Source organism: Microtus oregoni, unplaced genomic scaffold (assembly GCF_018167655.1).
Source record: "Microtus oregoni isolate MIOR12 unplaced genomic scaffold, Mior012 000002F_ref0000024, whole genome shotgun sequence".
Lineage (NCBI taxonomy): Eukaryota > Metazoa > Chordata > Mammalia > Rodentia > Cricetidae > Microtus > Microtus oregoni.
Genome location: NW_024543061.1, coordinates 85,970,269 through 85,990,368, shown reverse-complemented (window position 1 = coordinate 85,990,368; position 20,100 = coordinate 85,970,269). Strand labels below are relative to the sequence as shown.

The following is a 20,100-nucleotide window of genomic DNA, read 5'->3' as shown; positions in this document are numbered from 1 at the left end:
ACGAACATTAACCTGGGCTTGCATGAGGTCATGTATGCGTGAAGCCAGGCATACATATAACCAGACCTGGAAGAGACTAGATATGTGTGTAGCCAGGTGTGCATGAAGCTGGACACAAATTAAGCTGGAAGCTGAAAAATGCACGAAGCCAGCTATGCATGTATCAAGGCATGCGTGAAGCCAGGCATGCGTGAAGCTGGACCTGCAGGGTACTAGATTGTGAACGAAGCCAGCTACATATGAGACTGGACATGAATTAAGCTAAAGGTTGAGTCTGCATGAAGCCAGGTGTCTTAGTTAGAATTTCTGTTGCTGTGAAGGGACACCACGCACAGAAATCTGGCTTACAGTTCAGAGGTTCAGTGCATTGTCATCATGGCGGGAAGGATGGAGGCACTCAGGCAGACACGGTGCTGCAGAAGGAGCCAAAAGTTCTACATCCAAATCAGGAGGCAGCAGGAAGAGAGTGACACTGGGCCTGACATAAGTGCTCCCCACATGTCCTCCAACAAGGCCACACCCACTCCAACAAGGCCACACCCACTCCAACAAGGCCACACCCACTCCAACAAGGCCACACCTCCTAATAGTGACACTCCCTATGACCCAATGGAGATCATTTTCATTGAAGCCAGGTATGTGTGAATTCAGGTACATGTGAAGGCTTACGCAGACATCACGCAGCATAGCCTGCTACAGAGGAAAGGCGTCAGACTCGAGTGCTCACAGCAAACTTGTAACTCCCTGGAGCGACTGATTAACATCAGAGAGGAGAGGGAGGAGCTTGTGAAGAGCTGTCATCTAAGACCAGACATGGCAGAGAATCACCAGAGCACATGGCTTGGTGTCCGACATGGCAGGAGTGAAGAGGAGAATCGCCAGAGCACATGGCTTGGTGTCCAGTCTTAGCTTTTAGCATCTACCTGGATAGTTGTAAAAAGATGCCATTATCATATTTGGCATGCTTTGGTTTCTATTTCTGCACAACTTAACATTTAAAGACTCTTATACCAAGTTTTCTTTTTTATGGCTTCTGACTTGTTTTTACTTGGGCATCAGCATGGGGCAGTTCAGTTAAGCTGATATAGTTTATGTCAGGAGTGTATTCCCATCCTCCCTATCATGAAACTTCGGAAACGTCCAGGTGGCCTCATAATTTTGCTCCCGGAGTCCAGGTCGTAATTTGCTAGTAGATTCTCCTGTTTGTTACAGAATGGGAAGGAAGGCTTGTACACTCCCCTCCCCGCCTCCTCCCCCCGCCACCCTCCCATCTCCAGCAGCGTCTCAAATGTAGCCTTCACGTCTCCCACCGTTTTCCCCATGACTTTTGCTGATTCTCTTTTGAATCGTGTCTGGTGTGCTGTTTCCATGTCTTTGGATTCCCTCTGGTCCGTCTGAGCCTACACAATTGTATTTCCGTAGAATTTGGGGAACGGGTTGTCTGAAAAGTCAAATGAAGTCTCAATGTCAGCAACCACATAATGTCTGCTTCCTTCCCATGTTTTTCTGTGGTCATCACTTGGGGTTCTTGGAAAGCCCTCTGGAGTCACTGTGATTTTTATCTTCCATTTTCCCCTTCATGGTCTTTATCCTGCATAAGGGACAAAGACCACACGAGTGGGCCAGCGAGAGGGCTTGGCGGGTTAAGGCGCTTGCTGCTAAGCTTGATAACTTGAGCTTGATCCCCGGGACACATGGGGTGGAAGGAGAGACAAGGCTCCGGCAAGTCGTTTAATAAATTTAAAAATAATTTTAAAAAGACACATAGAAAACCTTTCCTGAAGGATAGCTTTTAATAAGCTGCGTGATATCACCACACATTGTCACCTTTCTGATGTCCTGACAGAGACGGGGCCCGTGAGCTGGAATACAGCACGCTGGGACAGCAGCCAGGCTATTAGACCCAGGAAAGGTTGTTTCTGTCTTTCAGACCATTAATGACAGCCCACTTTGATCTATGTTCTAATGCAGCTGAAATTGGTGCTTGTGGGGCAGAAATGCATCTCTTTGTCTTGATAACTGCCTGTTGCTGCAGTCAGGGGACTCGGGTCATTATCAGGGGCGCCTAGAAGGGGCGGGCGATAATCAGTGTTAGTCTCAGACTGCAGGGGGATTGTTTCTGAAGATGTTCCCAATACTGCTATCCCTTTCGAGACCTTCAGCGGCCAGCTGTACTCTGTAATGTTCCGTCAGAACAAAATTATACCTAGAAATAATTTAGGATGTGTCTAGTCGGTGTCCTATCAGTCACTGCTTAACAAGACAGATCAAGATACCGTGATGTCAGACAGATGGCTTTGGCCATTCATTCCCTTTCCTACCAAGTAGAAGTTTGGAGATAAGTAGAATGTGTGTCTACTCTAAATGTGCTTCTGTGTGGTCTTCGTTAGATAGATTAAGCAGATGGCCTATGATTTTGTTGATTTTTTTAAAAGTTGAGTGGATCATTAATAAAAGTCACTTGAAAGCATTTTTTTTAATGTGGCCCCAGAAGCTAGCATGGCAAGGGACTGAAGATGTGTCTTCTGTGGCTTTATTCTCTCTGTGTCACCTTAGGCTCAACTGTAATTTTACTGACCTAATTTTTATGCTGAGTGACAGTGATGGCACCTGCACCAGAGAACTCTTGGACCTCTCCTGACGATTGGGTGGTTGTTCCTTGTCCTGACGACTGGTGGTTGTTCCTCATCCTGAGGATTATGGTTGTTCCTTGTCCTAAGGATTGGGTGATTGTTCCTTGTCCTGACGACTGGATGGTTGTTCTTTGTTCTGAGGATTGGGTGGTTGTTTCTTGTCCTGACGACTGGATGGTTGTTCCTTGCCATGACAACTGGATGGTTGTTCCTTGTCCTGAGGATTAGATAGATGATTGTTCTTTGTCTTGACGATTGGGTGGTTGTTCCTTGTCCGGACGATTGTGTGGTTGTTCGTCGTCCTGATGATTGTTTGGTTGTTCCTTGTCCTGATGATTATATAGATGATTGTTCCTTGTTCTGAGGATTGTGTGGTTGTTCCTCGTCCTGATGATTGTTTGCTTGTTCCTTGTCCTGACGATTGTGTGGTTGTTCCTTGTCCTGATGATTAGATGGTTGTTCCTTGTTCTGAGGATTGTGCAGTTGTCCCTCGTCCTGATGATTGTGTGGTTGTTCCTTGTCTCTTCATATCATCGGCAGTATCCATTCTAGCCCACCAGTTCTCAGCCCCTTCCCCGCGTGTGTATCAGTTCATGTGTGCAAGGTGCATGTGTGAGCAGGTGTGTGTGATGGGTGTGTGGAGATTAGAGGTCAGAGCTCTCATCCATCTTAGTTTTGGGGACACGGTTTCTCACTGAGTCTGTCACCAATCCTGCTAGTCTCACTGGCCAGTCAGGGGATTCATGGGGTGCCTGCCTGTTTCTGCCTCCTCAGTTCTGGAGTTTCACGTATGCCGCCATACCAAGCTGCTTTTTTTCTCTTTATTAATGTATTTTGGGCCTTGAACTTAGGTCTTTATGCTGTGAGGCAAGTCTTTGCTGACTGAGGTCCTTAAACCCTTCATGTGTGTCCCCAGGGTCATCAGTCTGTCTGTCTGTCACTGTCTCTCCCATCTTGTTGGTTCTTCTGTCACTTGACTGGTCCCCCTGTGTCTTTCTACTTTCAGACATTGAGGTATGGCAGACGCCGACCCCAGACTTGACCCCTTCACTGTCCACAGACACTTGCTTCCTGGGATCAGCAACTCTCAGATTTTGATCCCAGGTTGAATTAAGCCTCGGACCTTCTCTGACATTGCTCTTGAGTCTGGGTGTTTACACGTGACATTTCCACTCAGCAGCCTGATTCAAACTCCTTATTCACTCTCTGCCGCAAACCTGCAGTCTCAGGCTGTGGCAGCTTAGCAAATGGTAGTTCCAGCACCTGCACCTGCATGTCACATCCAGGCAGACACCTGGGCATCAAATGCAGATGCTTCTTTGTACCCCCTAAGTCTGATCCCTCACCAAATGCTGCAGGTTCTGAAATACCATAAATTTGACGATTTTTGAACTCTTACGTCATAATTGTCCACATCTGGAGGAAGAAGAGGAGGTGTGTGTGTGTGTGTGTGTGTGTGTGTGTGTGTGAGAGAGAGAGAGAGAGAGAGAGAGAGAGAGAGAGAGAGAGTTGGAGCAGGTCCCTGTCTCCCTAAGATTCTCTGAGGACTTACTGTCTTTTCCTTGCAGCTGTCTCTCCATCCTCTCCACAGAGGTCTCTGCTCTGCTTCTCCTGATACTTTCATCCCAGCCTTCCAAGAGACTTGGCCCAGGATCTGCATGTCTTTGCTTTCTTGTCTTTCAGATTCTGTATTTTTTTGTTTGTGTCTCCATTGCAGTATGTGGCATAACTTCAAAGAGGATTTATTTTAGCTCACAGCTCTGGAGGTTCATCTGTTACAGTTGGGAGGGCTTGTGGAGAAGGCAGCTGTCCGCCTTATGATAGAGAAGTCACATGACATATGACAGCTACGTCATGGAAGCAGGGAAAGAAAAAACCAGAAAGAACAATAAACAGCCCCGAGTGACCTACTTCCTCCTGTTGGGCCTACCTGCCATCACCAACTGCAAATGAACCTTTGCATGGATAGTTCATGCTCAGACCGGAATCCTCCTTCCGTGCCCTTCACAGCTCAAGACACACTCACTCCAACTCTGAGTTCCCACAGCTCTCATAGTTCCAGTGGCATTCAAAATCCAAAATCCGAGTTTCCTCTGCAGCCCAGGGAAACCGCGGAGCCCTCTGCCTGTGTAGAATCAGTGTTGCCTACTTCCAAGGTACAGTGGACTAGATTGTGTGCTTCCATTCCATCAGGTTGGAATAGGCGAGCAGCAAGGAAGGGGTGGGCCAAAGCAGAGCTGATACACAGCAGAGCAAGCACTGAGTCCTGTAGCTGTGGATCTGGTTCGGGGTATGTGGTAGCGTGTTGTGGATTGCCAGGGTGAAGCAGCCCCACCTATATAGCCTTGCCGGTTTAGCCCATGTGCCTTCTCTCTTGGGTGACTGCCTGTGACCTGCTCAACACATGTTCCTGGTATCTCTAATGTTCTTGGGTCTCTAGAGAAGCTTGGGTTTCATCCTCAGAGCTCCATGTGTTGGCCTTCCAGGGGCTGCTGGCAGAGACCCTCATTCTGGCCCACAGTGCTGCCTGCTTTCCCAGGCTTTTCTCCGAAGTATATGGGTGGAAGGCTCCACAGCTCTGTAACTTTCGTATTCCTCATGCTCACAAAATCGGCACCACATGGTCATGGTCAGGGCCCGCCACCAACTTGAACAGTAGCCAGGGGAATGTGGAGCAGGAGTACCGTGGCCTCATAGTGCCTGGCTGTCTGGGTGTGGTAAAAGCTGGGTGAGCAACCTTATGGATGTTGGTGCTCTCAGGTGTCCCTCTTGTCTTAAGGGAGTCTTGGAAACATGTCCACACATGTACATCTTGTGCTGGTGATGGATGGCTTGCTATCATTCCCTGACGTCCCTCAAGATAGCACTGTTCCTATGCAAAGCCCAGAACATTTTAAAAAATGATCTTGTCTGCAATTCTCTCCATGTTGTCTGTGTGAAATATTCTGAGAAAAGCAACATAATGCTTATTATGCCATACTGGTTCAGCTGGACAGTCAATTGGTGGTGGCTGGGAAAACATGGCGGTGGCTGGGAGGACATGGTGGAAGGAGCAGGAGGCCACTGGGTGAGCATCCAGGAGACTAGGTGAGTGCCCAGGAGGCTAGGTGAATGCCCAGGAGGCTGGGTGAGCAGCCAGGAGGCTAGGTGAGCACTCAGGAGGCTAAGTGAGCGTCCAGGAGGCTAGGTGAGCATCTAGGAGGCTATGTGAGTGTCCAGGAGGCTAGGTGAGTGTCCAGGAGGCAAGAATAAGTAAAAAAAAGTGTTACCACCCAGAGGCCAGGGAGGCCGACTGGGAATCCTTGAAGCACAGCTGTTCAAGGAGATGGGATGCAGGCAGAGAAAAGTGGCCTCTTCTCTCTGTAACTGGCCAGCATCCTTAGTTAGCTGAACCCCTGGATAGCACCCCAGTTAGCTGAACCCAACCACTCATGAAGGCAAGAGCTCACTGCTGTTAACGAGGGCTGTCCCGCCTGTCCACAGATAATCTGGCCATTGCATTACAGATTGATTTCAGAGGATCAGCTGAACATGCCGTGTGGGCCCGTCTTCACATTCTCATCTGACAAGTCTCACTTTGAAAAGCAAGCCTCAGAGGAGAAAGTGAAATCAGTGCTGTTGTGTGATTCTTCATAATAACCAGTGTACGTGACTGAATCAAAGATCAGGACATGAAAACCAGCAGGAAGGGGATAGCTAAGCAACGATTGGCCATTTAAAAAATGTGGGCCTCAGACTACTTTCAAAAGTAGACTCAAGCAGGATGGTGCGTTAAGATGATCAAATGGTGCAGGCTTTTCTAGTGAGAGCCCAGGTAAGGGCGGGCGGCACCCACGCGCATTTCACAGGGAGCAGCCCGAGGTCATCAATACAGTCAGCAGATGAAAACTTAAAGATGCATCTCAAACATAAAAAGATTTGACGCGACGTTAATTTGCGCCATGTCCAACCTTTGCTTTTACCGAAGAGGCAATAAAAGTAAATTTTACAACTGGATAAAGAACTTGAACATTATTTATTAGTTTTTTCCCTTCCTGATAATTCTTTTTCAAGGTTTTAACAAGTAGGACCAGTAGGATATAAAGTAAGAATGTTGCTGTTCAATATCTCAGAGTAAAGCATTATCTAGGTAATGCTCATCAATCTACCAGCTCAAAAGGGAATCTCTGGCTGGAGCTTCACGGTATCTAGCTCCAAGCAATGCAGCACAAGGCACAGTAAGTCCAGTGAGAGACCCCTCCTCCACGGCAAGGGCCCAGCCTGATCCAAGGTCCTGGGGCTGATACCTGAGTTCTGGTCAGCCACCTGCTCAACCAAAGGGCAGCTTTAGCCCACCAGACTAGCTCAAACATAGTCCAGTGTTTGGAAGAGGCCAAAAGAAGTAAAATCGTAACTGATGCCTGTCTTGGGAAAATCAGTTTGATATTAGTCCTGGGACCAAGTTAGATTTTAATCCTCAGCGTGGCCCACAAATGCAACCCAATCTAAAGTTAAAGAATATGAAAGTCAGAGTCATATATCAGACTTCTTTATCTCAGAGACGTTCACAGTAATCTTCTCTCACATACGATTTTTCTCCGTGTGGTCCCATGTCAGAGGCGCAAAAATAAGAGATGGATAATTCTAGAAATGAAGAGTTCATGTTTTTGAAATTCTGAGGAGTGTGATGCTGTTCCATGCCCTCTGGTCCAGGACATGTGTCTTCTCTTTGTCTAACCTCTCCGTGGTACACTGTCCCCCTTAGTGACATCGTAGGTCTCTTGTCCTTAGATCGCCTGTCAGAGTACTGCAGTGACTGTGTCCAGGCAGACCTCAATTTACTTCATCATAGGCCTGAAGTACGGGGTGGCGGTGATGCCAAAGAGAATCTGCACGGTGCTTCTTGTAAGTGAGAGATAATGAAATGAGAGAGATAGGTGAGAGAGGGAGAGAGAGAGAGAGGAGAGAGAAGAGAGAAGAAAATATTCACTTATATTCACTCTTATTGTGATATAATTTTTAAATTTATATATGAGGTGAAAATATATATATAATTTGGTACTTTTCCCTGTGGTCATGGGGTATAGCCTCTGTGGTAGGACTGCCTTGAACATCTTGTTCATACATGAGCTGTTGCTAAGACAATGGCAGAATTCCATAATTAGACAAATTTGTTCCCTTTATTATTATTATTTTTTTTGGTTTTTTCGAGACAGGGTTTCTCTGTGGTTTTGGAGCCTGTCCTGGAACTAGCTCTTGTAGACCAGGCTGGTCTCGAACTCACAGAGATCCGCCTGCCTCTGCCTCCCGAGTGCTGGGATTAAAGGCGTGCGTCACCACCGCCTGGCCAAATTTGTTCCCTTTAAATCATACAGTTTCCCCAATAGCCTGACACTGTGAGTTATACTGAAGCCCTTTCTGTTCAGAGAATGTTATATAAGTGTGTGTTGTTTTGGGGGAAGGGAAAATGAACTACACGTGTGGAAAGGGGTTTAGGACACGAACCCTGCTCCCCTCCCCTCCACACATTTAATTCTGGTAATAACAGTCCCGTTCTCCCAGCCAGAAGCTCTGAGACACATAGTTTGAGAAGGGAAGTTTCCTCTTTTATGGAATTGTGTGAAAAGTTTTAGAGTGGTATTAAATTAAACCACATCCACTTGTTCTTTTGATGAAGTCCCTTATTGAAAAGTCAGACATCGCAGAGAAATTCTGTTGCCCAAGGACATCTGGAGCAGATGGCCACCATCCCTGGCCTCTCACCCTTTGTTCTATTTGTTTTCTTTGCCTGCCTCGGTTTCTAGTCTTCTCTCCCACCCTCCACTCCCGCTCTCTCTGCGTCCATACTTCCTGTGTGTTTTCAATCACAACTCTTAGCTTTCACAATTCGTCGGCCCGACTTGGAAATACAGCTCAGCAAAAGGGCAGGGGCAGCAGGGTGCTTAGGCCCCCAGCTCCAGGGCTGGTCTAGGCCTCAACCTGTCCTGCCGAGGGCCTTGGAGAAGAGAGTGTGGGAAGGCTTTAGATCTATGCTTCCATTTTCCTCTCTTTTCTGTTTCTGTGATAAGATGCCCGAGAAGATGCTTGAGTGTGGGGGCTTACTTCAGCTCACAGTTTGAGGGTATAGTCTACAGGAGGGGAAGAGATAGCAGCAGGTGACTGAAGATTGTCAGACCTGTGCAACTGGGGCTCCTCTCCGTGATCAAACAGGAAGTGAGGTGGGTGGGGCTTTTAGCCTCAATGCCCAGACAACAGTGAGCAAGTTGCTTCCTCAGCAAGGCTCTACTTCCCAGGCATATCCGACCCATGGCCACTGGGCTATGATCCACAGAAGATAAGCTGTGAACACAAAAGTCATAAGACATGAGATCTTTTGTAAGTTGATAACAGATGTGTAGGGTAAACTTTGTATAAGACAGCGTCCCGCCAACATGTGAAATGTTGGGCACACCTCTTCATTATTTAAAATAGCACCACTGACTGGGGACCCATGGGCCTGCAGAGGACATCCCACATGCAGATCTCAACACCCCTGAGATGGTACCCACGCCTCTCCACATGGGCCCAGGTACTTTAAGGGAAAATGCATGTCGACACAAGTCACCACGAATTCTTCTCGTCCCTTTGTACTCATGACGGCTTTTAACTCTTTGGCTTCCTCTCAGGGAGTGGGAGTGGTTTTAGTCAAAATCAAGTTTGGGGACCAAGGGGGAGGTTGGCCTGGAAAAATAAGAAAACAAGTTAACACAGGGCCTGGGGACTGAAGGGACAGCGGAGGTTGAAATGACGGAGAGGCTTAATGGGAAGCTGCGGCGGACTGGTGTTTTAGAGGATTTGGTCAGAAACCATCCATCTGTAACAGCATCACCGAGCACAGAAAAGGCTGTGGAGAACTCTCGGAGGACAATGTTGAGAAGGTTCCACTACCGACTCGTAACGCAGAGCTTGGCTTTCTCTCCAGGTCTGTAACACCACCACCGACAGGAAACACGCAGACACCTTCCTGGAGAGATGTGTGACGGAGTCAGTCATGAATATCGTGAGCGGCTTCTTCAACTCGCCCTTCTCAGACAACAGTACCAGCCTGCAGGTAACTGAACCCAGTGCCGGGGAAACTAGTCTGGCTCGCTCATCCTTTCTGATTCTCCGGAGAAACACTTCTCTTTTGTATTACTTAGCGTCATCCCCTTTCTGACTTGACCAAACTTTATTTTCATATTAACTTATCCATAATAACAAGGAGGAATGGGTTTCATGGTGGCATTTTTTTGTGTGTACGTTGTTTTATTTTCTCACACCCTTTCTCTCCTCCCTTCTTTTGGTCCCAGTGTTTCCTGTGTGTTTTCATTCATTTTAGTGTCTCTTAGTTTTATAATTTTGCCTGTTCTGACCCACTTTAATACTTATACCTTAGCACACAATCCAGTTTATACATCATTTAATCAGATGAAAGATCAGAGACCCCCCATGTCCTCCCACGACCTCTCCCCGAACCCCAACTTCATTTTACATCAAGAGACCACCTCCTAAAATTGAGTCATTGTCTACGAGGCATTTTACATCTGTGGGCAAAGGACCGAGTGCTGAAATAATGGCCGATTGTTCAGATGGCTCGGACCTGGGCTGTTGCTGTCTGTTAGTGATTTATCCTAAAGGTTAAAAACATGAAGGTTTTCCTGGTTTTCAAGTCTTCATAAATACTTAAAAACACTTACGCTTTCCCTCCTTAAATGTCCACAGGTGAGGAAACCGCCAGATACGTTACAGCATATCTGTAGGGCGTCTTATTAAAATGTGTGCTTCACAAGGAGCATTCACGACTAAGGAAGATGACGCTCAGTTCGCATACCACCACAGGGTCACGCTGAGTGTCCTCTACTTTTGTCTGTGTGGAGAACACAATTGCTCAACCCTGTGTTCCGTGAGTTCCCAGCAGATCCTGCTGTCCTTCAATCAACGATATCAGGGAAAAGTACCTGGAACATGGACAGTTTTGTTCACTAGTCTCTAAACGCACCATAACAGCTCTTTGCACAATTCTTACTTTTTTAAAGGAATTATAAGTTGGATACACGGACACACATGGTTTTATTTAATGCATTTCTGCATGTCTGAGGTTTGATGTCTCTTTTGGTGTCTGTTGCCGTGAGGGATAACATCTTGAAGATGTAGACCTCGGCTTTCTCTTCACTGGATGTGGTAGTGGGCCCCTGCAGGGTCAGAGACAGGGACACCCTGCAGCTTAGTGACCTGGCAGGTCTAGTGGACACAACGTCAGATTCAGTGAGAAACCCTACTCACCAGAATGAGGCGGAGAATGGCGGAGGAAGATAGCTGAGGTCAGCTCTGACCTACACACGTGTGTGCAAGCACACACACATGCACTTACACACACATGTGCATGCACACACACAAGCACACACATGCACGCACACACGCGCGCATACACACATGTGCATGCACACACACATTCACGCACACACACATACACACACAATTATAGTAGAAACACAAGCGACCAATCTTCTGTAGTGTCTGGCATGTTTCCTCTCATGCTATTGACACACAAGACATGTTGTGTGGTCAGGTGTTTGTGAGTGGCTTTGGAGCACACAACACTGTGTGTCACTGTCTGATAAGGTGTAGCTCCTCAAGCATGTTAGTGGCTTAGGGACCATGGCATAATGACATAGAATGACCACTTTCCTTCTGTTTTCAGACCCACCAGCCCATCTTTATCCAGCTGCTGCAATCCGCCTTCAGAATTTACAACTGCACCTGGCCCAACCCGGCCCAGAAGGCCTCGGTGGAGTCCTGTATCCGAGCGCTCGCTGAAGTGGGTAAGTCAGGGGTCTGGTTTACCTCAGTTGCACGTTTCCTGAAGTTACCGGGTTTGTGCTACGAGCCACACAGGCAGCTTTCTGGTCTAGAACCTCACAAACAAATAAAGCCAGGTTGTTCTTTTGTTTAAGTGGAAGACCAAGGTTCAGCAACTGATTCTCAACATAGCAGAGTTTTGGAAGAAAAGTATATTCATATTTCCAAATTTCAAAGGGGTATTATATTTAAAATATGGCTTAGTGAGATTTTGTAAGAATGGCTTTACTAATTATCTTACTTTTAATTGTGGAATTATCTTATTTATTAATGAGAACCTGATGTTAATAATTTTTATGGCAATAGGCTTTTTTGTTTGTTTGTTTTTAACATTCTAGTTTGTGTGAAATCTGTATCATTCAAAGGCCTATTATACATTGAGGGTGTCAACATTAATAATGAGATGAAGACAAGTGTAACACAAATTCTAATTGGTCTTAATAAATAAAACCCAGAGTCGGATATCGGGGGCTGAAAGCTGAAGGGTCAGAGAAGCAGAGCAGCCACTAGGAGACCTTTTATCTCTATCAGTGCTCAGACTAAAAGGGTGAGCCTGTCCTCAGACCGCACTGAGCTTCTGTCTCCTGCCTTATACTTCTCTCCCTGCCCAGCCCTATCACTCCTGTCTCCACCTCTCTAGTGCCGGGATTAAATATGTGGGATCCCAAGTGCTGGGATCACCTTTGTGTGAGCTCTGTTTCTCTTTTAGACAGATTCAATCTTGTAGTCCAGGGTGGCCTTGAACTAACAGAGATGCTTCTGCCTCTGTCTTCCAGAGTCCTGAAATTAAAGGTGTGTGCCACCACTGTCTGGCCTCTGGTGGCTTAGCTCTGTACTCTGATCTTCAGGCAAGCTTTATCTGTTAAAACACAAACAAAACATCACTACAGGCCAGGGATTTAAACTAAGGGGAGGTGAGGATTAGAATTCTCATAGATGCTTCCCACTGTGTAAAGTCAAGCCTGTATGTAGTTTTGTTTTAATTATTACAAAATTTTGTGCATAATATGTGTGTTTATGGGTATTATGTGTGTGTGAATGCAGGCACATGCATGTATGGTTCATATGTCAAGGTCAGTGGACAACTTCACAGCTATTCCTTCCCGTCAACTTTATTTGAGACAAGGTCTCTTTGTTGTTTTTCTGCATGCCAGCTCATGACTTCTCCTTTCTTTGCCTCCCACCTCACTGTTGGTAGGGGTGCTGGGATCCATCTCACTGCAGCAGTGCTGGGATCCACCTCACTGCAGCAGTGCTGGGATCCATCTCACTGCAGCAGTGCTGGGATCCACCTCACTGCAGCAGTGCTGGGATCCACCTCACTGTAGGTAGGAGTGCTGGGATCCACCTCACTGTAGGTAGGAGTGCTGGGATCCACCTCACTGTAGGTAGGAGTGCTGGGATCCACCTCACTGTAGGTAGGAGTGCTGGGATCCACCTCACTGTAGGTAGGAGTGCTGGGATCCACCTCACTGCAGCAGTGCTGGGATCCACCTCACTGTAGGTAGCAGTGCTGGGATCCACCTCACTGCAGCAGTGCTGGGATCCACCTCACTGTAGGTAGCAGTGCTGGGATCCACCTCACTGTAGGTAGCAGTGCTGGGATCCACCTCACTGCAGCAGTGCTGGGATCCACCTCACTGCAGCAGTGCTGGGATCCACCTCACTGCAGCAGTGCTGGGATCCACCTCACTGTAGGTAGCAGTGCTGGGATCCACCTCGCTGCAGCAGTGCTGGGATCCACCTCACTGCAGCAGTGCTGGGATCCACCTCACTGTAGGTAGCAGTGCTGGGATCCACCTCACTGCAGCAGTGCTGGGATCCACCTCACTGCAGCAGTGCTGGGATCCACCTCACTGTAGGTAGCAGTGCTGGGATCCACCTCACTGCAGCAGTGCTGGGATCCACCTCACTGTAGGTAGCAGTGCTGGGATCCACCTCACTGCAGCAGTGCTGGGATCCACCTCACTGCAGCAGTGCTGGGATCCACCTCACTGCAGCAGTGCTGGGATCCACCTCACTATAGGTAGCAGTGCTGGGATCCACCTCACTGCAGCAGTGCTGGGATCCACCTCACTGCAGCAGTGCTGGGATTACAGATGTATTCCAATGCATCTGGCTTTATGTGGGAGACTCAAATTAAGCTTACATCAGAAGTACTTACCCACTGAGTCACCTTCCCAGTCTTTGTGTAGATGAATTATGGAGGGAGTGGAGGATCGAGAAGAAGTACAGGCTCGGATGACAGAAAATAATAAAGTAAAAAGGAGAACAGAGAGGCATATGGCCATTCCTGGTGGTTCCATCATTTCAGTGTCGTGGTCATGGTCTTGGCCACTGTTAATGTTTATTGAGATTTACCAGGACCAAGGCCGCACATCTAAACTTTGATTGGTTCTATGGTTATTTATATCTCACAGTTCAGGAAACCATTATCTTGACCTCATGTTTAGTATATGCTTAATAAACCTGTGATAGGCAGTCAGTAATATAGCTAATTGTGATCATTAAAATGTTTTCAGTCTTTACCTAATCTGCAATCTGGCCTAAGAGATTTTATATTAACAAAACTTAATGGTGGCACCAATTTTGAGGAAATAAAAAATCAGATATAATCTAAGAATATCAATTGATGATTGCAGTTAATAGTAATATACCCTACCTAGGAAATTAATTTTAGATAAGAATTATAGTTATAAATATGTGAAAGAAATAGTTTTAAATAAAATCTCTACTGTGCTTGCTTCTCTGGCGCACATGCCACTGGGACCTGGGGACCTGGTCATCTCTCTGCTGTGCCCTGGAGTGCACAGCACTGATGCTTTCCTCCCCTTCCCTTCCTGCCTGGTGTCCCGGTCAGCCTGATGCTGGGGGTGGGCTTGTCTTCCTCAGTTTGTGTGCAAGTGATAGGCCCCCTAGTCCTCTCATAGTTCTCAAGTTAATGCGAAGCATTTGATGTATTATATATAATAATATAGTGAATTATTTGTATTTCTCACGTTATTGCTGAAGCATTTGATGCTGTCACTGGTATTGTAAGTGACGTGTTTTCCACACCATGCTTATGGTTTTGCTTTGACCTGAGCCTCCGGCGCTCTCCTGGGTCACTCTGTTGTGTGACCCCTGTACCCCCCGAGCCTGGCTGTCCCCAGCCCTGTGACCTCCCCATTCTCAAGCTCTGACCTGCCCTCTGTATCAGCCCCTCTTATCCAGACTTGCAGCCTCTTTCTGAGCTCCAGGGCTCTAGGTCATGGCCACTTTCCACGCATACTTCATGGTGCTCATCCTGAGGTGCTCAGAGCTGAGAGGCTCTGCAAGGGACATTACTTTCCAAGTTATAATAAAATTATGGAATTTTTTTGGATCAAATTTAGGAATTTTATCCATCAGTAGAAGGTGTCATCGAAAGGAGAAGCAAATAGTCTTCCCTTTCACACAGCATAAGGCCTTCCCTTCAGATGATGTTTCTCGGGTTTGCTTCCTTCTCTCCCTTCCTCTCTCTCCTTTCTCTTTAGGCTTCAGCAAATGCAATGGGAGCTGAGACCACTTGGCCTCCCCAGTACTTAGAGTGCTGTGCGTAGCACTTAGAAATTGCAGACAAAATCAGGCATGGGAGCAGGTACACCTGAAATCCCAGCTGCCTAGGACGGTGATGCAGGAGGATTGCAAATTCAAGGAGACATAGAGAGCCCTGTTGCAAACAAAAGAACTAATGAAGGATGAATGAATGAATGGGAGCTGGGGGATTTCACGTGTGCTTACCATCTAAATCCGAGCCCAGGGGATTCAGTGTGCGGTCAGATCAGTTCTTTCACGGTGTGACGGCAGAGTTGTTGGCCTAAAGTCGTCACCCAAATACACTGGCCGAATCCTTTTCGGCACTAGCCAAAGCTGAATGGTTTTTCAGAAAACAAGCAAACAAACAAAGCTTGATTTCTTTCTGTGTATTAAAAGAACATGTGTGGTGATGATTCTACCCAACCCGCGGCCGAGGAAATAATGGGGAGCGGTGCTTTGGCTTGGTGTCCCTTTTATCTCCACGAGGCTGGCTTTCATCTTCCTTTCTGTTGGCCTCTCTGTCTTACACTCTGCAATCAGTGTCTGTGGTGGCACACACCTGTAGTCCCATCATTTGGAGGTAGAGGCAGGAGGATCAGGAGTTTAAGGCGACCCTATGCTGTATCTTATGAGCGACATGAAGCCCTATCTCGAACAACAAAAGTATTTTTGTTAAAATTTCTTTGTGAAAGCAATTTCTTTCCTTCATCTCCATGGGGCTGTCCTCCTGCTCACTGTGCATCTGCCTTGTGGTTTTTATCTGATCATAGCTGATGCCGTCACAAGCATAAAGCTGGCTTTAAAAGCAGTTAAGAGTGTGTTTTTACTGGACTCTCTGAGCATGGCGAACAATGAGGGCTGATGAGAAGCCAAGGACAATGGCACGGGGTTTTGAACCTACGTAATGTGCTGGCTTTGTGGGAGCCTAGCCAGTTTGGATGTTCACCTTCCTAGAAATGGATGGAGAGGGGAGGACCTAGGACTTACCACAAGGCAGGGAACCCTGACTGCTCTTTGGACTGGAGAGGGAGGGGGAGAGGTGTGGGGGGAGGGGGAGAAGGGTGGGAGGAGGGAGAGAAGGGTGGGAGGAGGGGGAAACTTGTTTTTTTTTTCTCCTTTTCTCAATAAAAAAATGGAAAAAAAAAAGAGTGTGTTTTTAGAGGACCTGGGTACCGCTCCCTGGACCCGCATCTGGTCTCTCTCAACATCTCACAACTCCAGCTTCAGGGGATCGGAAATCCTCTTCTGGTCCCCATGAGCACTGCGCTAACATTTACAAACTCAGATAGACACACACAAACTAGTTAAAAATAAAAATATCCTATAAAAGATATTCATAGAAAGCTGGTGTTATATACTATATACCATGACATTGTCATATTATCATATGTTAAATATTATAATTATTTAATTATATCATATAATGGCATTATGCACCATACCATTTCATGTTATCATCATATTACATTATATTGTAGATCACATATTATATCATCCTATATATCACCTCATCATATCATATTATATCATCACCATAAATCAAATTTCATGTCATATAGTATCATGCTACATAATAATACATACCATCATGTTTTCCTGCCTGGGAGGCCTGCTTCCAACAGCAAAGGGCTCACAGGAAATCCATGAACTCTGCGTACTATGACTTTCTCATCTAAGGGGTAAGGGGAAAGACACTCACATGCTCTCTTGATGGTTTCCTTCTTTATTCTTCTCCTGCATTCTTATGTTCTATTTTCTCCAGAAATGTCCCTTCTGTCTCTCTGATGTTTTCCTTCTTATTCCCCCAATGTTTTCCTCCTTATTCTCTCATTTTTGGTGTTTTCCTTCTCTTCTCTGTTTTCCCATTACAGCCTATATACTCCAGCAAAATCTTTCAAGAAATATAAAAATCACAGTGTGGGTACAGTCTAGTTTCAAATGAATGTTTACCATGAATACAAGTAAAAAGTGGCATGTTTTCTATATCCTTTCCATGGTTAAACAGTTTACCATTGCAGGTGAAAAACAAATTATCCCAGGAACCCACGTACATTCATACCCAAGCAACTTGTTACAGATTTGTCATCAACCAATCCTAGCAAGGAATATACGTCAGTGGACAATGATTAGACCGCTCTGTTCCTGTCCTCTGACCTAAACGGGTTCCTCATTCAACTCTGTGCCCTTCTGAAACTTCATATTGTCTTCTTGGGTTTTTCACCTCTGCACTATTTGACAGAAACATCTTAGTCTAACTTTAAGTTATTTTCAAAGCTTTGTTTCAGCTGTGATGCACTCCTAACCCCGTGAACACATCTCCGAACATTAAGAAAGGAGTTAAGCTAGTTAGGCTCCTGGGACTCAGATGTTTTTCTACACTGCTCCTCAATAGAAGCTCATGTATTCTTGCTGTGTAACACTTCCTTGTTTTATTCTTTATCCTCTGCAGCCTCTGCTTTATCAGAGGCAGGGACAGCATTTTATCCTACCTTTTCTATATTAATTTTCTCACTAAACTAACCTCTATAATAATCCCTTATTATAGTTATTAAAAAACCCCAGTCACCAAAATCCTGTTTAAACTAACACCATTTTTGCATAATCACCATTATTATATAATAAAATCATTGCTTAGGTTCAGTTAAATAGTACAGCTTAGGAGGAAGTCATCTTAATAATCCACAGTAAAATGCCCAGCAGAACGAGATGTTTCCAGGAGGTAATCACTACATGATGGGCAGTGGGGATCTTCCCACACCCGTCCACACTATGCCAGATGCCAGAGAGAGATGGCCGCGGCAAAGATCTGAAGCTTTGCCCAGCAGAAGCAAAAGACATTCTGAGGTCTGTGATCTTGGGGCCCTGCCTCTCCAAGATTCACCCATTAGGGATTGGCCTCCGGGGGCCCTGAGAGCCTCATGTCAACTATCATCTGCTTCTTCTCTGACATGGCTGCCAGCAATCATGTCGTATGATCATATGTCATTATATCATTCAATTATATCATCACCACATGTGGTGATATTTAGTTTGTGCTTTGACAAACAAAGCTTGCCTGAAGATTGGAGCATGGAGCTAGCCTCACTAGTTAGCCACAGAGGCTGGGCGGTGGTGGCTCACACCTTTAATCCCAGCACTAGGGAGGTGGAGATGGGAAGTGATGTGGGTGGGCAGGGAGAGGAATATAAAGTGTGAGGAGACAGGAGCTCATGGCATTCAGTCTGAGGACTTTAGAGACAGAATACCCTTCAGTCTGAGGATTTCATAGAGGCAGGAACTAGTTCCTGGCTGCTCTGCTTCTCTGATCTTTCAGCTTTCTCCCCCTGATATCTGGCTCCTGGTTTTTATTATTAAGACCAATTAGAACTCATGCAACATCATCTTCATGTCATCATACTGTATGTATCATCATGGTATATCATCATCTTATCATATATTATCATGTATATGCATATCATGTAATTTTATATTACCATATCATCTTCTACTGTCACACAATTATCATATTATCATATCACATCATGACTTACAATCATAGCGTATCTTCATATCATATCATATATCCATATATTGTCACCTTATAGTATCATCTCCTAGCCCTTCACACCATCATTTTATGCCATATAACCTCATACCGTGTTATCATATCTTCATAGTTTCTTTTCAGCCATATAGATCAATCATATGTAAACATCTTCATATAAGATTTTTTCCCTTCCTGCTCCTTGTTGCTGTTTGAAATCTCTTGTTTCTCTGACTCTGCTGTTTACCCCACTCAGAGTGGAGACTCTGGAAACAGCATCTTCGTGGCCCTTGCCCTCAGGGCCTGCAAACCTACTTCTGATAACCAAGATGATGAATGTATTCGTTACTTTCTCATCACCGTGACAGAGCTCTCCACAGAAGCAGTGTGAGGTGGAAAGGGTGGGACGTGTCCTTGCCTGGTCCATTGTGGTGGGGCAGGCATGGTGACAAGGGTGTCTCTAGCTGTGACCACCTTGCACCACAGCCAGGAAGCAGAGAGACGAGTGCTGGTGGCTCCGCTTTTCTCCTTTTTATTCAGCTGGGGTCCCCAGCTGACAGGCTGGTGCTACACTGGTTAAGCATCTCTGGAAACACCCCACAGGCACCTCCAAAGTGTCTTCTAGAGTTTCTAAGTCCTGTTAACAGTGAGATGTTAGCCCCCACAACAGGTGTGTGTTGACTTAGGACCATCTATGGACTACGGTGACTTTCCCTTGGCTGGTATCAGAAGGCAACCTGACAGCAAGTGTGAGCTAAAGGTCACATTAACCTGCGTGCAGTTCTAGATCAGGCATCTCCTCATAAACAGAATCACTGTTCCTATGATTGAGCGCAGGCTGGGGCTTCACAGGCAGAGAAGGACTGAGGACGGCAGAGGCAGGGCCCAGAGAGAACCAGCTGTTTCTGTGTTCCTTTCTGTACAGCGGGAAAGCAGGGGACACCATGGTGTGCTGTGGTGGGCTGCTGGGAATCTCCCTTCTGTCTTGGAAACTGACCTGTTTCTGAGCCCAGTCACCACCCCCTCTGGTTAGGTCAGGTCTCCTGAGACATCGGCAGTCTCCAAGAGTGGCCTCTCGTGAAGTCCAGCCCTGGGCGGCACGCGTGTGAAGCTTTTCCGCTCACATGCACTACCTTTTCTACTTCAGCTTTCTTTCCAAATGCGTAGCAACACTGAAATTTGGCACATATTAAACATTTAAGAATATTTGATATTTAAGAGAATACAGAATAATCTATGTGTAAAATATCACAAGGTCGGGGATGCATTTTGATGCATTTATGAATTGGCAAACACATTCCTTCTACATGCAAATATCAATTATAGTTTACCTGTGTGAAACACCTGTTTCTCAAGCGCTCTCTGGTACTATTACCTCAACCTGTCTCTCATCCAAACCACTTCATCCTCTTCCTCTAGTGTGCACTGAATGCAGAAGGCGGTAAGAAGACAGGAGGACCACTCTCTCAGTTGGCCCTTCCCTCCCTGCGAGTATTAAGGGCTTGCTGAGTGCTGAGGAATGTCAAGGCC

General features: G+C 46.2%; 1 protein-coding gene across 1 annotated transcript in view; it reads left to right on the top strand.

Moving 5' to 3' along the window:
- Itpr2 (inositol 1,4,5-trisphosphate receptor type 2) overlaps positions 1–20,100 on the top strand; it is a 420,430-nt gene that overhangs the window by 192,903 nt on the left and 207,427 nt on the right. The window contains exons 33-34 of the mRNA XM_041632277.1: positions 9,574–9,702; positions 11,332–11,452. Of these exons, the coding sequence (XP_041488211.1) occupies positions 9,574–9,702; positions 11,332–11,452 (250 nt within the window). The remainder of the gene's footprint in view (positions 1–9,573; positions 9,703–11,331; positions 11,453–20,100) is intronic.